The 21,727-nt window shown below is 34.8% G+C and overlaps 1 protein-coding gene across 9 annotated transcripts in view; it reads right to left on the bottom strand.

Moving 5' to 3' along the window:
• LOC143249453 (uncharacterized) overlaps positions 1 to 21,727 on the bottom strand; it is a 224,768-nt gene that overhangs the window by 48,066 nt on the left and 154,975 nt on the right. The window contains exon 1 of one of the 9 annotated variants that reach the window (XM_076499323.1): positions 8,306 to 8,464. The exons of 7 other annotated variants lie outside the window; for them this stretch is intronic. In XM_076499323.1, the coding sequence (XP_076355438.1) occupies positions 8,306 to 8,449 (144 nt within the window). In that variant the 5' untranslated portion in view covers positions 8,450 to 8,464. Of the gene's footprint in view, positions 1 to 8,159; positions 8,226 to 8,305; positions 8,465 to 21,727 lie in introns of those variants that run through there. One more of the 9 variants, XM_076499324.1, reaches the window with a different exon arrangement.

Raw genomic sequence — 21,727 nt, forward strand, 5'->3', positions numbered from 1 at the left:
AAGAACGTTTTCCTTTAGTGAATCGAGGGATACACGTACAATCTGGAAAACAATATGCTCATACTGACAGAATTTTAGGGCTTATATTTCACTATTCATACTATGTCAGTGAAAAATAAAAATTCACACGGATTAGGCTAACATTTAACAAAAAAGTTTCTAATAAATAAGGACATAATTTAACATAAGACGCTAGAATGTATTAATACTCCTAGACTGATTTATTTTTATCAAATATTTTTCTAACACAATACGCGTTTTTATTATATTTCCGACGAGCGTCTAAAGACCTTGTTCCCAACCTTACTATACACCTCATAACCTTCTAGTGAGACCTTTGAGTGAACAACGCATATCTCTTTACCAAAAAGAGGTAAATACGAGGAAATAAATTCACGTTAAGTGCTGACTAGTGGGTAACTCACCCAGTCTGCCTTTCAAGTTCCTGGTGTTTTAAATATGTTAAAACTTGTCAGCTAACATAGCTTAAGAATTACTGTTCTAGAGAACAAATAAAACCATACGTATAACAACTACTTATAATACCTGATCCGTTACATTAATTAGTTATATCAAAGTGTGTGTGTGTGTGTGTGTGTGTGTGTGTAACTTGCCATTTCTACACGTGCATCCGAAAATTGTACTTTGTCTCCAAATACTATATAAAGTAATGGTTCATCCAAAAAACTTGCAATCCGATCTAGCTACATGTATTCACAAATAAATACACATAGTACGTTTCTGTAACACCTAATTTCTATACGTTAGTCACAATGTATATTTATACAGCTTAAACAGATGAGCAACTGTGGGACAACAAACTACACTTATTCACAAATGAATAATCATTGCAGATTTCTGGAAAATGCGATTTCTATACATTAGTCACAACGCATGTTTACACAGTTGAAAAAGATGGCCAACTCTATAACAACAAACAGTCAAATACATGACAACTTTTTCTTCAAAAGTATAACATCAAGATAAAATAACACTAAAGAGTACTGAGTAGCCCATGAATGCTGTCACTGAAATGGCCTCTATAATCATAAATATCATAAAAAATGTATGTAAAAACGTTTCAAAGTGCTACAACGAGTGGACAATCCAACTAGAACATACAAATACAGACTTAACCTCTACTAAACAGTTAAACCTATCATTCTTAATGCGTCACACACTAAACGGTCAAGCACAGATGCAGTGTTACCTGTGCAACAAAAACACATGAAAAAACGGATATATTAGGGGGCTACCGTGCTCAAATAATGGTTGCTACGTTTGCCGTGCTACCATATCGGGTGATTAGGTCATAAACATAACAGCACGGTTTTATAAATGGATGATGAATGCTATAACGTGGTTCTACAAAACACTGTAGATAGTTATCTAATACTAAATTTTATGGATTGCTCACATGTAGAAAAATAACATATCACATAATATTTCTTTGGCTGTTAAATTTTTGTTACCAAGAACCAAATAATCCGATTTAGGTACTCATTAATTCACAGATTCATTAACAAAATATTGAAGTAACATTATCAAATGGGGGTAAAATTATTAAAGTGTAAGCAATATACACACTGTAGAGTCCTACAAACATTGATAACTGTCGTGCGTGAATCGAAAATAATAATAATCTAAAACTGGTCTACCAGAAATTAAAAAAACTTCACAAAGCACTGGCAAAGATGGAAAAAACAAGAGAGAAAAACATGAACTACTGTGGAATCTAAAATTAATAGTCTATGACTGTTGTTCAAGAAATAGGCAAAAACTGCACTGTGAATTTCCACGTGACATTTCATACTGAGAGCTAGGATGACATGGCGATTATGGCTTCTTACTCGCAATATGCAAAGTTCCTTCACCAAATATGCTCGCCCTTTCAGATTTGGAAACGTTATAATGTGAAGGCCAATATCACTATTCGTTGACAAAAGAGTAGCTCACGAGTTTGTGCTGAGTGGTGTTCATTAGCTGCTTTTCGTCTAGTCTGTCACTGCTGAATTAGAAACAGCTGGTGCAGACAGATCTCGAGTAGCTTTGCGCAAAATTCCTAATAAACCAAACCAAACAACCCAAATTAGCACAAAGCCGAAAACAAACATCTGGGAACACGCGTTAAATAGGAAACAAGAAGCTAGTGCGTATGATAATATGAATTAAATACGGCTTCCCAACAAGACAAGTCATTCTCACTTCAGAATTAAAACCAAGAAATGAAAACTTTGTACGCCAAAAAGCAATTCTGGGTGTCTCAAAAGACAAGTCACTTCTTACTGATATCCATAAATGACTGACGCTTGCATATAAAGGATGTGTGTATTATAAAAAAAAGTCACTCGTAAATCAAATCCCAAAGCAAAAGGTTGAACCTATGAAGTATGTACAACAGGAAACAAGTCTCAGAACAAGAGACTTTCAACTGACATACAAGAAAATAAAATGGAAGAAAAATTCCGACAGAGAATACTAAACGAAAAAGAAACAAGTACACCAACAAGTTGGAGCATTTCAAAGAAAAAAAAAAAAGGTACTTATCCAGATGGTGCATATTATCCAATAAAAAACAAATACAATTTCATTTTATATATTCTGTTTATAAGTTATGACAGTACTTGTGTACTGAATCAGAATAATTCTGTTTTGTTCTAACTAACTGATATTAATATCACATGGATTCCTACACATCAACTATTACTCCTTTTGAGGTGACTAATACTACATGTTCCATTCATTTAAAATATAAATATTTCATTCTATTTGAATAATACTAGTCATAATAGTTAAACTGCACAGTGTAAACGTCATTTCACACTTTTAGTACACAGAGTAACAACAGTATCAGGTCATATTTCAGTTGTTATGCAACATAATATAAAAGCCATTGTTGAAACGCAACGTTTCGAAATGAGAAACACTGAACTTTGTATATCACTAACTATTAATGGTTTTATTCCCTTTGTTATTCTGTATTGAACGTTCTCAAGCTCCTTTTTTATGAATGCTTAAAAATAAACATCGTTGCTTAGCAACAAAGCTATCATCTGATTATTCTTAGGCCAACTATAGTGTTTATGTTGAATGCTCAATATTCATGTTGATTTATTTGAAAGGTTTGTTTTAATTAACTTTTTGATAACTTTGGTGATATAAGAACAATATAGTTTAACTCAGAAGTTTTATGACACTGAGGTGTAACAAAAGCAAAATAAAATTTACCAAGTAGTGTTTTAGTTAAGCCTTACGTTATGTTTATGTGTTAAATTTAGACTTCAATTTTGTTTGTTTGTAATTAAGCATAAAGTTACAAAATAGACTATCTGTGCTCTGACTAACACATATATCGAAATCCGAATTACAGAGTTGGAAGTACGCAGACATACCGCTATGCCACTGGGGGTCATTAGACTACAAATAGACCTCCAATTACTAACTTTATATAGAGTCAGTGCTTAAAAAGTGTTAACTAATAACTACTGTTTTAATACATATATTAATAAAATGCACTGCGCGTGGAGACAAAGCCTCTTTAACTTAACATATCCCTTTCAACTTTTGAGATAACGTGTGCGATTTTTTTTTTGGGGGGGGGGAGGGAGAGAAGCGGCTACACACAGTTCAGGAAGTTAAATAAAATTCTAATGAACTCGAAAATTGCACAGAAATGTTTTTCCTAGCCCCGAGAGACATGTGACGTTCATATTATATACATGTATAAAAAAACTTGAGTTCTCACTTTTAAATGCTGTCATAGATGAATACACACGTTTTGGGAACGGTCTTTTGCATTAGGGAAAAATGAATAAAAACAAAAGACGTATAAGTAATAACCCTAAAAATACAGGATACAGCTAAATAAACAGCTGCAAACGAAAAATAATTTTGTGGTTAACATTTCTTCTAGACTATTTTGGATAGTTTATCACGTTGTAGCTGCGCTTGTCATACACAGAGTAATACAAGTTTATAAATTATAAATCGTAATTCTGCCTTAACTTCCATTGCAACATTTCTTTCATCTATAAAATAACAATGACGAAATACAAACTGAAGATCGAACCATACGGTTTCACAATTTTTGCGTAAAGTTACACAAGGGTTATCTGGTCACGGCCGCCGAATTTTTAAGTTATAAACAAGGAAAGAACAGATGATCGACAGCAAACATCGCCAACTTTTGAGGTACTCTTATCAGACCCAATGGTGAGATTTGATCATCACTCTTGTAACACGGCCTCAAACTGCGGAACGTGTTTTTAACGTCAATTGTGAGTCACTAATCCTAGGATTCACAAAGAAGGTACGGTAATTACAACGTCAAGTACGACGCGATTTAATACAGTAAGCTTAAAATATGGATGAACAATTTGAAATAATATCGTTTTCTACAAAGCAACTCCATATTCAGCAGGTGATATTCACGAACTTTCATTAAAAAAATAAAACTAAACAAAATTTAAGTAATAGACGAGTTATTAAAAAGAGGAATTGAAGCCAATTTATGTAAGAACTAGATGGTGCTTATATTAACCATTTATTGCGACTGCTTTAAACAAGCTGATTTAAAAGAAACAATTAACATTTTGAAATCGTTCATCCAAAGCATAGATGCGTTCTGTTTGTTTGTAGTTGAACACAAAGCTTCACAATATATGCGTAGACATTCCGCTGAGCCACTGGGGAGCCCAAAGCAATCTACAGAACTCATTTAGAACCAGTTGGGGTGGGGATTGATTTGATAGGCTAGGCTACAACCTATCAGCCAAACTATGAAAACACCAATGGATGCACTAAGAATAGACGTTATTCGTGCTACAAGTGCTAAACCAATGTAACTATAACCACTATTTAATATTATATTATTATTTTAGATATCTCATATCTAACTAATGAGCCTATACTTAGTGCGTGGTTGGATGGTACCTACAAAGGCATAGGATTAATTACTCGTTGTCTACGGTTCAGAATACATCTAAACAAAATTACTATCAATGACCCACAAAACAATTGTGACCAAATTAGTATTTTACTGCAACAGTGAGACAGTTGATATAAAAAATCACAAACCTACACCGTAATCGATTATAGTTCCAGATAACTAACTTAACAGGACGCAAATGAATGCCAAGTATTAAGTTGGTGTGTGAGAACTTTCAATTTCACTCAACACAAAATAATTATACACGCAGACACCGAAACCTAAAGTCCACTTGTCTTAGGCCTAGTATTAGTTAAGCCTCTATTAAGCACAGTCTGTATTCGATAAATAGTTAAATCAACACTATAAGTTTGTAGGTTTTTTGTGTTAGTTTAACCTGGACTAAAACTTATCGCACTTAATACTATCAATACCTAAATTAATAATGTTATTTTACGACCTGCGGTGAAGAAGTATTTCAGTTTAAAGATAAGGTACAATACCGTTCACGTTAAAAACACTTCATTCGAACAAAAAGACAGGTGCAAACTGATAGCTGCTTCTGACAATAAGAAATTCGGCACAACACATCATACAAGTTGCTGATTAGAACACTTCGGTTTAATAGATTTTGTAAATTTCTGGGATATAACATATCGTAGTTGGAAAAAGAATTTCAGATCGAACATGTCACGTGGATCTTCTCAGAACAGTGACATAATTGTTCAGTACAGCATAAGCAAAGCAATATAAATACTGATTTATAGTCTAAATATAGACACATCTTGTTCATTAGAAGGCTAAATCTAATTTAAAAACAAACTATGCTAAGCATGAACATAAATAATTTCATTTTGTTAATGATATATACGCTCCTCTCTACAATTGTCACACTTCTACTTATACTAACATCTTTCTGTCAGAACTATGAGCAGAATGGCTACATTCCATCTTGAACTACTATAGCCTGTACATCTTAGATATACCCTAAAGGAATGTGCATATGAAACTTTACTGGCACACTATCAGTATATCATACATATGTATAACCTTAACAAGATAAATGTTTGAACAGTACCTCAGTTTTATCATTAAACTTAAATGCTTAGATATAGCAAGATACACAACTATTTTCGATTAAAAGAAAACACACGAACGAAGATATCTAATATTTGAATACATTTAAATTTTCAAAGACAATTTTTTACAAGCTCTTCATGAAGTATAAATCAAATAAGACCATGCTGTATTACATTTATTAGCCATATGAACTGCTGTTTTTGTTAGTAATTACTAATCGTAGTATTCATACCTCACTCAAAAGAAAAAATACAAAAGTTTCTAAAAACGATTTTTGCCAGCTCTTGGACTACTCTTTTACCAGCGAATAGTGGGATTAACAGTCACACTATAACGCCCTCACGGCTGAAAGGGTGAGCATGTATGGTGTGACGGGATTCGAACCCACGACTCTGAGATTACGAATCGGGCCTTTCTGGAAAATATATATGTAAAAACGGCTGATTTGGGTTGAGAAATTTTTTTTATGCAGAGAAGCAAACAACGTTTCGACCTTCTTCGGTCATCGTCAAGTTCACAAAGAAAGAAAGAGGTAACTGACCGATAGCTGACCATATGTTTGAGGGGGTTGGGTAACTCTTTCTTTTTTTGTGAACCTGACGATGACCGAAGAAGGTCGAAACGTTGTTCGATCCTCTGCATAAAAAATTTTCTCAACCCAAACCAGCCGTTTCTACATATATATTTTTCTCTACAAGTGGGTTTTCTCGTCATCACTGATTATCCTTTCTAGAAACTACTGCACGGAAAAAGTATTCCATTTGCGCTCTTTAACTAACTACATGCTTTAAAACCATTCAATGCACAAAACTCAAACTTTTCATACATTTTACTCGTATGAATAGTTGAACTTTTATATGTTAAAAGTGGTTATAGAAAAAAGTTTTTAAATAATTCCAGTTTCTCAGTACTACATTTACAAACTACATCATTAAACATATAATCATACCCTCACGTACAGTTCTTGTAAAAGTTGTTTTTCGTTGTGAGAAAATTACTTCTATTTAAAACTGTGTTCAATTTAAAGACAACAAATGGTTGTTGCACATGTAGTTATTTTTCTAATTGAATTTTGATAAACCAAAGGACATTTGTTTATTGTGCTACTCAATAGGTGGTGCAGAAGTATCGGTTACACACCTAGATACTGACGCACACATTACATCCAATGTTGTCAGATTAGTATTCAACATGTTTGATAACAGCCAAGTACCTTATAAGATCCTGCAGTGGCTCAGAAGAATAACTATTCCTCAGCAAACAGGATACTGCTGAATGCCTCCTACAATCCTGAAAGGGCCCACGGGATTAAAAGGAATATAACTACCAATTAGTAATCTTATCATTATTATTAATTAGCCGAAGCTGTCTGAAAGATTCATGGATATTTTTCACCAATTTTGATAAAGGATTATAACACATGTGATCTGTCTTTTACAGAAACCCATTCCTCACATTAAGAACAGTTAAAAAACTGCTACTTTTCAATTACCCAAGGCTTCACAGGGCGAAAAAATTCTCCATAAATTTGTAAAAAAACAACAACTATGAATATATTAGAACTATTCAAATACATTTTTACGTCTTTTTTATGACATTACCGATGAGCATAGTACAGTTACTTAGTTCCATATACTTTCATTCCTTATACAACTTTTCTCACTTTGAAATACAACAGCAACCACTGTTAACAGTAGTGCTTTTAAACAATTCAAACTATGCATCAGAGAAACAAAAATGGGAAAAACATAATACTCACCTTGATGATTTCACTTCAATCTTCTAATATTTTACCATTCTAATAACTATTGACTAAATGCCTGTTACGTGTTAGGAAAAGCTGCAGTGTACATCTCAATAATCTCACGTGTCCGTTATTTAACTCCGTTAACATGTATGTTTTATTGAGCGACGTTATTCTCAAATTTGTTTAATGCTGTAGCTACGTTCATGTCTGTGGTACATCACCTCAATAAACCAAGTGAACTCATCCAGTCTACAGAATATTCTCCATTACAAATTTTCACTGTAACGTTATATTGAACCAACTGGGTTTGTTTGCTGTTAAGTACAAAGCTATATAATGGGGCTTTCTATGATGTAGCTACAGGACTCGAGCCAGAATATTGATCACATAAGCCCTTAAACTTACCGCTAAGCCATCTGTAGGTACCAGATACGCGCTGAGTTTAGTAGCATACATAACCTATTACATATGATGAAATTATACACCGGGTTTACATGTTTACTCCGATTAAAAGTAAGTCACTAGGTGGCAGCTGTATCTACGTTACTTACTAGTTCATGACATGATTCGGTATAACTGTATTTCAGTCGAAATAACGTTTGATGGATTATCAACCTTTGAAAAGACTGTTCAGAAACCCTGTTGATAAAGCCTTTTCCAGCAAACAACTCTATTGCGCACCCCACTTCACGCATGCCAAGAGTTTCCCACAGTGTCACTAATACGCCACCTATACATATACACAATCAACAAGTATGAACATATAGAGTTACATTAAGGTATAAACTTTTTCGTCTCCCCATTAGTAATCACTGTTCTCTCAAACAATCATACAAGTACTAAAACATATCAAATGAACCCTGAACCGTTTGTGAGGTTTACCGTCGAACTCAGATAACGACCGAACAAATACAGCCTGCAGAACTTAGTCAGCAGGGATAATTTTCTATACATTTTCAGTGTTTGAAATTTGAAGCAACCTCTGATTCACAAACAAGTAGCGTTTTTGAGCTACAAATAAAAAACCAGTTTAACTGTGAATTTTCTTCATGAAAAAAACTGCTAGGATCACTGTAAACAACCAATAAAGATATAATGCTTTTATAAACACATACCTCTCGCAATAAATGGCCACAGTATAAAATATATTTAATACTAGCGACTTTTCACGAATAGTGTTGTGACATGTCACGTAGAAATATAAACTTAAGGCACGTAGATGTGACGGTGTGTTTGTTTGATGCTATCTGTGCTCTGCCCACCACGAGTATGGAAACCCGGTTTCTAGCGGTGCGAGTCATCAGACGTATCGCTCTACCACTGTAGGGCTAGATATGACAATATACTTTTAAAATAAATAAGTAATAAGTAGAAAATTATGCCACAAAACTTATTAGGCTTGACAGGAGATAGCTATTTCTAAGAAAAAGTATTTTCTTACCGTAGAATTAAATGGTTTTCTATATATATTTCAAAGTTTTATTTTTAAGTAAGTATAAATTAAAATATTGTTTGGTTTGTTTTGAATTTCGCGTAAAACTACACGAGGGTTATCTGTGCTAGCCGTCCCTAATTTAGCAGTGTAAGACTAGAGGGAAGGCAGCTAGTCATCACCACCCACCGTCAACTGTTGGGCTACTCTTTTACCAACAAATAGTGGGATTAACCGTCAGATTATAACACCCCAACGGCTGAAAGGACAAGCATGTTTGGTGCGACGAGGATTTGAACCCGCAACCCTCGAATTACGAGTCGAGTGTCTTAACCACCTGTTCATGCCGGGCCTAATTAGAATAATTTAACCACGTTGCTCTTCCGCAGAACTACTTCATGCTATTAGTTTACAACAAAATAATCTCATTTATTATTGAAAGACGGCATACACCTCTGTTTTAAGAACTTTGGTTTAACTTCAAATTAGCTTCATAATTAATTAGACACAATGGAAACAAATAAATCTACGTATACATACAAATACGTAATTCTATACCCATTATACGAGCATTAAATTCCCTCGCATTCTTGTGGGGTCCAAAACACCTCCTCATAATTCAGAAAGATTCCAGTGTATCGATGAAGTTTAGTTTATCAATTATGTCCCAAATACTTCTATAATACCCAACCAAAAGAGGGTAATTTGGTTTGTTCTGAATTTCGCGCAAAGCTACACGAGGGCTATCTGTGATAGCAGTCCCTAATTTTACAGTGTAAGACTAGAGGGAAGGCAGCTAGTCATCACTACCCATCGCCAACTATTGGCCTACTCTTTTACCATCAAATAGTGGGATTGATCGTGACATTATAATGCTCCCACGGCTGAAATAGCGAGCATGTTTGGTGTGACGGGAATTCAAACCCGCGATCTTCGGACTATGAGTCGAGTGCCTTATCCATCTGGCCATACCGGGCCTCTAAAGGGGGTAGAGCTCGTTAAGCCATACGTCCACGGTATATGAGAACGTGTAGAAAGTCTGGTTCATGGTAGATTTTCGAGTTCGAGTTTCACCGTGTGGGTATTTGGGTATTGATGTTAAATACCCAGGAGGGTCAGGTACATCAGACCTCTTCCTCCCTCCCGAACGTTGATAGCGTCTGACGTTAGGATTTTTTTTTTTTTTTAACCTTAGGACCTGAGCAAAAGTATAATATCGTACTCAGGCCCATTTCAGGGCACAGTCCATACATGGACGCACAAGAAAAGTTTTTTTTCCTTTCTTTAATTATTTCTCTTGTATTTTTTTCTTCTTTGTTTTTTTCCTTATATTTTTTGTATTTTTCATATATGTTTTTTGTTTTGTTTTTTTCGTAATTTTTCTCCTTGTTTTTTCTCCATGGAGAAAATGCTACTATTTTGATTAGGATATTAACACGTTTTCAAAATTAGCGCCCCTAGGATCCCGAGAGAGACCAGTAACACATAATCCAAAGTCAGGTTAGCGACCCTGAACATCTGACCATAGACCCTCTACAATGCTTGGGTGACTTTCCAAGCGCGTTTTACTCCTCTTTGTAAGGAAACTACCATAAGATACAGCGAATTAACTTCAATATACTACAGAGTTGCGACTAACTCTTAAAATTTACTAATAAATGCGACATTTAAACTGCGAATAACTAATTCTCACCGACAATATTCCAACGGCGAAATCAATTGCACCACAACTGTATACATGTAGAAAAAGAAGTTTATGACCACTAAATAGTCTCCGGTGAATGCAACCTCGATAAAACACAGCATGTAGTAAGTTCCAATAAAAACAAGTCAGAGAAACACCTACCAATTTAGTCCCTGGTATGTTATACTTATGAGAAACGTCACCAATTATTATGTATCATTAAGAATAATACCTGGTTTACACGCGGTAAGAAATTCAAATAATCCTCTTACTTTTAATTTATTAAAAATATGTGATATTCAATTAGATCAACAAAAATGTAGTTGGATTTAATATTTTCAACATTACACACGTTGGTTGATCGTGTAGCGTTCCAGAAGCGCCATCATATCTAGAAAATCCCTTTAAGTTATGAAAACCTAACCAATTAACATACAAAGACAGCCATTTTAGTAACGTTCCGAGAACTAAGGGCAGTTTTATTAGAGAAACAAGGTAAATCCCACTTGAAGTAAAATATGTACCTGAAGACGGCTACTTTGGGGATTAAAACTTTTATTAAAATAAAGAACAACGTTTCGACCATCTTAGGTCATCTTCAGGTTAACAATGAGTTTGCAAACTCTCTTTGTTAACCTCAAGATAACCTAAGATGGTCGAAACGTTGTTCTTTACTTTATTTTAATAAAAGTTAAATTTAATACCCATACCAGCCGTCTTGAGATATATTTAAACAACAACGTGAGCTCTTCGATGCGCAACGAAGGTCACGCTCACGATCAAAGCTTTAGGCATGATTTTGTCCTCATAAAACTTAATATATTAGCGTTGCTTCGGCTGGCAAGAAAGATCCAGTCTTACACGAAGCAAAATAACGAGTGCTAAAATGCCACTGTAAGCGCACAGCGTTAAAAATCGGTGTTATTTCAACATTAGAATGCGTTACTTTGACATTGAAAAAGCTAAGCCAAGCAGATAATGTTCATATAGAGTATTAAAATAACTAGTGTTGATATGTCAAGCTTACATCGTTCAACTGTAAAAACGATCGCCATATCCTCTATCGCGCATCCTGGCTTCTACGAAAACAAAGTTTCCACCATCTTAAACCCTCGCCTGGTTGTAGTGAATGTGCGCTAAGGAGCTAAATTAATAATCTGTAATTATTTACAATAATACGTACTTTATTAACAATCCAACTATAATGTTCTCCTTTGACTTCATTTTGTAATAGAATATATTTTGTTGGAGTTACATTTGTCTTTCGTCTTAAACCAAAAGACGCTTCAATTATAATACACTACGAATCAGCTAGCTACATTTACAGTAACTTAAATATAACTCACACCTACGATGGTTTTACTGCCTTAAAATTGTACATGTTCTACAGTATTGTGAATAAAAAATTATATCTATTTTTCTCCATCACGTACAGATTTTACACAAAACGTTATGCAATCGAGCCACAGATGATGCTTAAAGTGTTGACAACCAATAACTATCAATCTCCCTAGATCAATCGCGACGTAAGGGTCTTATCGATCGTTCTAGAACTTACGAGGAACACATCGCTAGTGTATAAACGGTTAACAGGCCGCATGACATGTCATTTCTCTTTGTATTTGAATTTCACGCAAAGCTACACGAGGGCTACCTGCGCTAACCGTCTCAGATTGAGAGTCCAGCACCCTAACCAACTGGCCATTCATGCAACCTATATTGCTTAGGCCTTAAACACCAAGCTTCAGCATTATTATCCATATCCTGACCAATCTTCAAAATCACTTAGTCCGTGTACTGACTAATCTTCAACATCTTTTTATTCCTTATATTGACCAACCTTTAACATACGTCTTTACTACAAGCATCAATCCAAATTTCCCATTACTTATTTCTACGTATTTCAGTATGCTATTTGTTCAAAACATCAAATGTCTTCATTAATGATAAAGCATCTGCACCGCAAGTTTTGATAGTATATAATGAAGGTTGAACGTAACAAACATGTTTCGTCGATTTTTTAAAATCAACTTAAAACATTGATTAGATATCGCAACAGATATCGTTCAAAGCAAAAGTTATGAAATTACATACATAGATCTAAAATTAGTTTAAATATTAAAGTAATATTCAGAAAAAGCTCCAGTTACGCATTTTTCTAAATAGAAACAGTTGCCCAAACAAGAATTTAGACCACAATTTTTAGTACATTAAACCAAAGTTTTACAAAATGTGTGGCGCTATTCTGAGGAACGCAGTCTTTTGGCGGGAAAGTCCAAAAATGATGGTTTGTTTTGAATTTCGCGCAAAGCTACACGAGGGCTAACCGCACTAGCCGTCCGTAATTTAGCAGTGTAAGACTAGTGGGAATGGAACTAATCATCACTACCAATCGCCAAGCTCTTGGGCTACTCTTTCACAAACGAATAGTGGGAATGACCGCACATTATAACGCCCCCACAGCTGAAAAGGCAAGCATATTTGGTGTGACGGGGATTCGAACCCGCGACCCTCAGATTACGAGTCGGGTGCCTTAACTATCAGACCATAACTGGCCGGCCAAAACATAATGACGGAAAAAACAAGAGTTGGAGACGAAGATAACAAAATTGTCACTTTTCTCTCAATGTTTAATTTTTTTCTGGCTCTTGAATTTATCCGGTTCTTACAATAATTTTTTTCATTTAAAAATAGGTAAACAGAATGTTAATTTTGCTGCTATCACTCGTGAAACTTACCGTGAGGATGGGAGGCGTTACTGTTTAAATCCCGAAGAACAATGAATTTAATTGATTTAAGTGACAGCTGATGTCTAACTGTAGTCTTCTCCCGTCAACACTGTGGTCACTTCAAAATCATAGACAGGCTAACATACGACTTCAGAAGTTTGTACGAAACGGTTTACTCAAGTAAAATAAATAATAAAAGTTTTGAGGTTCTTAATAACCATGAACTTAAACTTGACGTGTAATGACTTAAACATATTGATAAAAGATTAGTTTATCAACTCAATCTAGTTTGGGACAATGCCATATCGTATCCCAGGCAGTGTGATTAGGCCTGGTATTTGACAAAAGGCTTCGTGGCACTAGATACAACACATATAGTATGGTTGACTTACATTCTCTACTATGATTTTTTGTGGCATTCGAAATTTTAAAATGAATTGTTCAATCATTTTAAAGAGAACCATTTTAATAAGAAAAGCTTTTACATAAATACGTAATATACTCACGATTTTCGGAAATATTTAGTTTTGTTTCACTCACCGACTACTGTGAATAGCTATAAAATTATTTCTATTTGCTTGAAAAGTATGATGTGGTTATACAGACGCCAGCAATTTCCCAGTCACACCAAAAATATTGTGATGTGCCGTTCACTGAACATTGTTGGGAAATACACTTTCTAGGTACATCATACATTCAAACAATTATTAGAATTCCCATTTCTACTAAACATTCGTATGTAGAGCTAAGTACACATGTAAAAATGCCGTACTACTTCTATCACGCAAATACGCTATTAGCATGATACTGCGGATGTCACGTGACTTGTAGCGCACAAAGCACACTCACATTAACGATGTAGAACCAGACATGTTGTCTCCATTTTCCAACAATGCGAAGTGTGAAATTTTTGTTAGTAAATCCACCACCTGCAGCAGTGATAAGAAAACTGTGTAGACACAGCTAACAAAGTATCTCGTGTGATATGCAAGCAGCTGACAAGGGTTGGTGTCTTCAATCTTGTAATTAAAAATAGTTTAAAAGCTTACAGAACTGTCCAATAAAAAAAAAGGAAACAATAGGAAGAAAGAAATGTCACTTAATTCGTGATCAGAAGAAACCCACTTGAAGTAAAAATGCTCTCAGGACGGCTGATATGGGTATAAACACTTTTACTAATAAAGTAAAGAACATTTCGAACTTCTTAGGTTAACAAAAAGAGGGTTAACATTCATATTTTGTTTCTGCAAGTCATTTAGTTCTTTATATTTCAAGTTTAACAACGCTTTTAGTAGGTTTTTTTTTGTAAATTATGGATAATGTGTGTATAATGATAAAATTATTGGTTAGTTTTATCTTCACAAAATTGTTAACCTGAAGATGACCTAAGAGGGTCGAAACGTTGTTCCCTGCTTTATTTGTAAAAGTGTTAATACCCATACCAGCCGTCATCTCAATTAACACCAAAATGATACTTCAGGTTTGAGTTTAGTACGACAGCGTGAGATTACAACTACAAATAAACTTTCTAAAGGATGAAAGAAAAACACCAGTCCACAGATAATCAGAGTGGACAAATGCTTTATTTGTGTCTCACAACAGGGGTACGTTTTCACTGAGACAACTGCAGATATGGGATTCATTTTAATTTGCTACTATCCACTAAGACTATGCAAGTCTCGTGATAATTAAATGTAATTCAGTATAACTTATTATTTAATGACACCATCACTAACAAGAAAAGTGCGAACTCCATGGAAAATTACTATTTTTGACAAAACAGGTTTTAAACAAATAAAATTAGTTTATACGAAGATACTATACGGAAAAGAAGTTAAAAGAAGTTAGGTTTGAAGGTACGGAACCTTTTTTCACATGTACCACAGGTCGTTCGTAAAGATTTATATTGAGATAAAAACAATTTTCTGCAATTTGGTTTCAGGTTCGTGACGGAGTTTGGCTTCAGCTTGGATACTGGCTATAGTACTTCGTTAGGGTGCTCACTCTCATACATAAAAATACATTATTTCTAATCACGACAAAGGCGGATACATCAAACCAAACTTAACTTCCTTGCACTACTCTTTTTTGTGCCCTTGTACGACGAGACACAAAAGAGTTTATTTCAAAGTCTCCTATTAGTTGCTTGAGGAAAACTCGAAGTGAAATTCCTTCTCTTATGCTTAACATATATCCAAAACTGTAAGGTGCACAGCCCAGTCAACTTGCACCACTATACAAGTCTAGAGTCAGGTAATTACGTAGACATGCATTAGATACAAGTCAGGTTAAGAAAGAAATTACAGGTACGGGCAGATATAATTTGTAGAAACGGCCTTGGTTTTACATTCAAATCATTTTAGAAGTAATATTTACACCATGAAAGGTAAATTACTGTACAATATATTCAGTACTGACGTATACTTGAAAAAACAAACTATATATTAATATAAAGATGTAACAATATGAAATCGTAAGCAAATAAAACAAGTCTATACTGTTCATTTCTCTAATACTGGCACAGCCAGCTTTTAGTACGAATTAATTAAGCATCATTTTTGCTGCCTACACTATTGCAGCTGCAAGTCTGAAGCCTTAAAATGCTAAAAACTGGGTTTTATTACCCTAGGTGGGCACAGCACAGACAGCTCATTGTGTAGCTCTATGATTAATAATAAACAAAGACACGATCATTTCTGCTATATCTTATCAGAAGAGAACTGGAAAAAATAAAAGTGCTCACAAGTTGTTTCCAAATATTTGCATTAAAACGACGTGAAGGTTTCAATGTTTATCCTGATATTGAAATTTTGCAAGTTTTTATACCCAGCTTAACAAAACAATCTCTATTGCTACATAAAAAACACACAAGGGTTGCCTGCCGGTTATTTCTAAACGTGTACATTAACAAGTCACGCAGATTTAACGTTCGTCCTGATATACAAACTTTGTTTTTTGTTACTAAGCTTAACTGAACAATCTCTACTACAAGCTACATAAAAACACAAACGGTAGGCAGATATTAATCGAATCAGTTTCAAACTTTATGTTCGCTCACTGTCGAACAAATTAAAGTGAATGCCAGAAGCATTTTTATTGGGCTGGCTGAAAAGGCAGGCATGTTCGACGACCGATTTCGATCTTGAAAATCTCGTATTGCGAGCCGAGTGCTCTAATTACATTTATGTAAATACACTACTCTGAAATTACAAATCCTTTAGATACCGCTCGAATAATGCAATTCGAATTTTAATGGGGAAACCCTGTAATAAGCGAGGATTGTACCACATCAGAGACTCATCTTTACAGAGAAGATGACGTCCTTGCTCTATTTGACAAAATTAGTTACAAAAGTTACAATTCTTCATTATTCAAGATTCGAAAAAAACAACAACATACATAGCATTAATTTCGTTAATTTTTAAACAATTTTAATATTAAAAAAATCAAACGCAGAAAAAGAGAAAAAGCGTGCGTTGTAGCAAAAGTATTTCTGAACTGAGTGACGTGGAGTGGGTGGCTTGTTTTTGTCAGTCTTGATCAGGAGTATTTCTGAACTGAGTGACGTGGAGTGGGTGGCTTGTTTTTGTCAGTTTTGATCAGGAGTATTTCTGAACTGAGTGACGTGGAGTGGGTGGCTTGTTTTTGTCAGTTTTGATCAGGAGTATTTCTGAACTGAGTGACGTGGGGTGGGTGGCTTGTTTTTGTCAGTTTTGATCAGGAGTATTTCTGAACTGAGTGACGTGGAGTGGGTGGCTTGTTTTTGTCAGTTTTGATCAGGAGTATTTCTGAACTGAGTGACGTGGGTGGGTGGCTTGTTTTGTCAGTTTTGATCAGGAGTATTTCTGAACTGAGTGACGTGGAGTGGGTGGCTTGTTTTGTCAGTTTTGATCAGGAGTATTTCTGAACTGAGTGACGTGGAGTGGGTGGCTTGTTTTGTCAGTTTTGATCAGAGTATTTCTGAACTGAGTGACGTGGAGTGGGTGGCTTGTTTTTGTCAGTTTTGATCAGGAGTATTTCTGAACTGAGTGACGTGGGGTGGGTGGCTTGTTTTGTCAGTTTTGATCAGGAGTATTTCTGAACTGAGTGACGTGGAGTGGGTGGCTTGTTTTTGTCAGTTTTGATCAGGAGTATTTCTGAACTGAGTGACGTGGGGTGGGTGGCTTGTTTTTGTCAGTTTTGATCAGGAGTATTTCTGAACTGAGTGACGTGGAGTGGGTGGCTTGTTTTTGTCAGTTTTGATCAGGAGTATTTCTGAACTGAGTGACGTGGAGTGGGTAGCTTGTTTTGTCAGTCTTGATCAGGAGTATTTCTGAACTGAGTGACGTGGAGTGGGTGGCTTGTTTTGTCAGTCTTGATCAGGAGTATTTCTGAACTGAGTGACGTGGAGTGGGTGGCTTGTTTTGTCAGTCTTGATCAGGAGTATTTCTGAACTGAGTGACGTGGAGTGGGTGGCTTGTTTTTTGTCAGTCTTGATCAGGAGTATTTCTGAACTGAGTGACGTGGAGTGGGTGGCTTGTTTTTGTCAGTCTTGATCAGGAGTATTTCTGAACTGAGTGACGTGGAGTGGGTGGCTTGTTTTTGTCAGTCTTGATCAGGAGTATTTCTGAACTGAGTGACGTGGAGTGGGTGGCTTGTTTTTGTCAGTCTTGATCTAATCAGATGGGATGCAAATTATTACTCAGAAACATTTGTTTATTTAATTTTTAACATGACTTGCTATGATTTTTGTTTGTTAAATTTCGCACAATGCTACTCAAGAACTATCTGTACTGGCTGTCTTTAAGTTATCAGTGTTAGTAGATAGAGAGAAAGCAGCTGAATAACACCTACCGTCAAGTTTTGGGTAATTCTTCACCAACGAATAGTAGGATATGCTAAAAGTTATAACTCCTCCACATCTAAAAGGACGAGTACGTTCGGTAGTGAGAAAGGTGTTATGAATAATACAAGTATGATGAACATGATCTTATGTGACAGAGAAATGTGAACATGCATGCTTGTGGTTCTATAATTTATTTGTAAGCCTACTTATATTTTAAAACACGATTGTTATAATTTACGATATCACTATTTAATTTGCTTGGGAAATATAAGTTAGAATATACAATTAATAAGGCATTTTTAATTATGTTTAGTATCTGTAAATTTGTAGAATAGAATAATTATTTTAACTACGTTTTATATCAGTAAGCAATTTCAGATGTTTGGGATTCTTAAAATATACATTAAAGATACATGTATGTATGTGTGGTTTTTACACACACACACACACACACACACACACACACACACACACAATAAGGAGTTCAAAAAAGGTTTACGAGAAACAAGACATATGACACAGAAAATATTTTTTCAATATATACATACATATCAATGCATAAAACATGACGTACAAAGGGTACCTAAGAAAGGCGTAAACATGGCGACCAAAAGTCAGTTTGCTGAACTCTCCCATACAGAAGGATCGGAAAAGTCTGACATGAAATAGTTTATACACAACAAAACGCCGAAAAAAAATACATTTCCAAATCTCACAAATCTGACCCATCCAGTTCAAGAGACAGAGTGTAGCATCCAACTCAGTACCTAACTTACAGAGCAGTATTTAAAAATAAACTTTACAAGTTGTAAGAAGCAAGTGTAAAAATTAATGAAACCAATCTTTATCTTTCTTACGTACTACACGTGTTTTTCTGTGGATGGATATACTGTAACTGAACATACACACGTACAACTTGCTTATATTTACTACCAAAGACTTGATATTTCACGTTTCTCTATACTCACCAAATGCTTAAAAAAGTTAATTTTGAATACGACTATATTAAACTGATTATTATTAATTACTAAAAAAACCGCAAAACATTTGTGGTCAAATTAACATCTTTATTGCAACAGTACGTCTTTAAATACTATGATAACGTAACAGAAAAATGTTACAATTTTATGAAATAGGAATTTTTGGTGACCCATTCTAATAAAAAAAAGTACCCCTATGACCCTAATTATATATATAAAAAATTCTAATTGCAGACACCAAAATCTCGAATTCCATTTGTCTTAGTTAGGCCTAACATTAGTTGAGCCTTTATTAAGTACGACTTATATTTGAAAAATTAACTTTGATAAGTTTTAATATGTTGTTCTACAAAACGTCTACTAAAGTATATTTACATCCGCCATTTGTTTCCATCCTTTGAAATGAAGTGTGCGCGCGCATGCGTATTTTGACAGTAAGGTACGTGGGACAATTTCAGGACAGACAAAAACTGAGCATTATTATAATAGAAGATACTCGTCATAAGAAATTGCGTTAGGCCTAATATTTTTAACACTACATTATTTATCTAGTCCCTTAGGGATCTTCAATTATCAGAAGAGTGTGTAAAAACAGTATATCAACCACACTATATTAATCATATATAGACACAATTTAAACTGATGCTGAAGACTACAACATCAAATGTCCGATACTTAAGAAGTCCATTTTGTTTTCGTAAGTAATCGATATATGTAAAACTGGAATTTCCGCCCTTTACACAAGTACAAACATTACAAAAGACGAAACTTGTTTACATGATCGATGAAAATGCCCTGTACAGTTTTATTTGTTCTCTCCCCTAAAATCAACGTAATAACCAGAAGTAATGTTTGAGTGGTTTGATTTCGTGCCAAAATAAAACAAATCTTTCAAGATATATAAAAGCTACAGCAAAATAACGTGAAATTTCGAACAGTGACTTTTAAACATTACCGTACTACAGTGAAAACAATAAACGAACACATGTTTAAAAACCCGGTTGTATAATCCCGATTCAAGATAAAACGTGACATAAACATAACATCTTTACAAGTTTATAAACAGATTCTTGAAACTCAAGCAAACAAGTTTCAGTGTATTCGAAAATTTTCTGAATAGAAAACAAGTTTCAGTGATGTTTAACAACATTCAAAAATTATTTTCAAATGAATTTCACATAATTATAAATCAGATAAACCAGTTCTATACGAATGTCTACTGGCCCACACTTGTCTGACCACAAATATAAGTTGTTTACGTAGAAACAGCATTTCAGCAACTTTACAAAAGTATAAAAGATGTTTTTTTTTCTTATAAGTCATAATAGTTCTGTTGCTATAAGTCAGTGAAGTATTTTAAACGTGAATACAACGTTAACAGAATGGACTGTCCTTCACAAATAAATGTTTGTTCTAGAATTTCATGCAAAGCTATCTGCCGTCCCAAATTTAGCAGTGTAAGGCAGCTAGTCATCACCACCCACCGCCAACTCTTGGGCTACTCTTTTACCAACAAATAGCGGGATTGATCGTAACATTATGTTATAATCCCATCAAATAATGTAAATAATGCATTAAACATGCTACTGAATATCCTAATGATAACTAATGTTACTAAATAAGTTATTTTATAGGAGGATGAGCTCACTATCACCATTTAAACATTCAGAAAACCTGTTCCAAGTAATTATACCAACATATGAATAATCTATAAGAACGTAAACATTACTGAGTAGCTATTAGCATGTTTATCAGCCCACATCAAGTTCGATTATTATATTTCCACTTCATCATAATACAGTAATACACCTAACACATGATCCACATATTGTGATATACATACCTTTCTACCTTTTCAAAGAGTGAATGTACTTGGAAGTATCTAATTTTCCACTCAGATTGAATACTTAGAACTGGATTACTCCAGAGTGACACTGCAATATCAGTAGTTTATTGGCTAACACCTCCGTGCCATGGCCATTAAGAAACTGGAGTTTCGAGCTGGAGCAACTGCTTTATGGTTAAGAAATTGTACACGTGTTGAAAGAAGGACCACTTTCCAAAATGCTCGGGGAGTAGAGGCGACACGGTAGAATGGCCACGTTTTTATACTTTTGTCACTTTTGAATATCACTGTCAGAAGTGGTTACTGGTTTTCATCTATGGTGTGATGTTTATTGTGAACTGTTTATTATGAGTAACTGTTATTCCGTAAGCAGGCAAGGAGAAATAATACTATAACACTAGAACTCTTCTACCGTCTAATTTAGAGGTTTAATTTTCGTCATTCAAACATTACTACTACGATTTTTCGTAATTTCCA

The sequence above is a fragment of the Tachypleus tridentatus genome, chromosome 4, assembly GCF_004210375.1.
Source record: "Tachypleus tridentatus isolate NWPU-2018 chromosome 4, ASM421037v1, whole genome shotgun sequence".
NCBI lineage: Eukaryota > Metazoa > Arthropoda > Merostomata > Xiphosura > Limulidae > Tachypleus > Tachypleus tridentatus.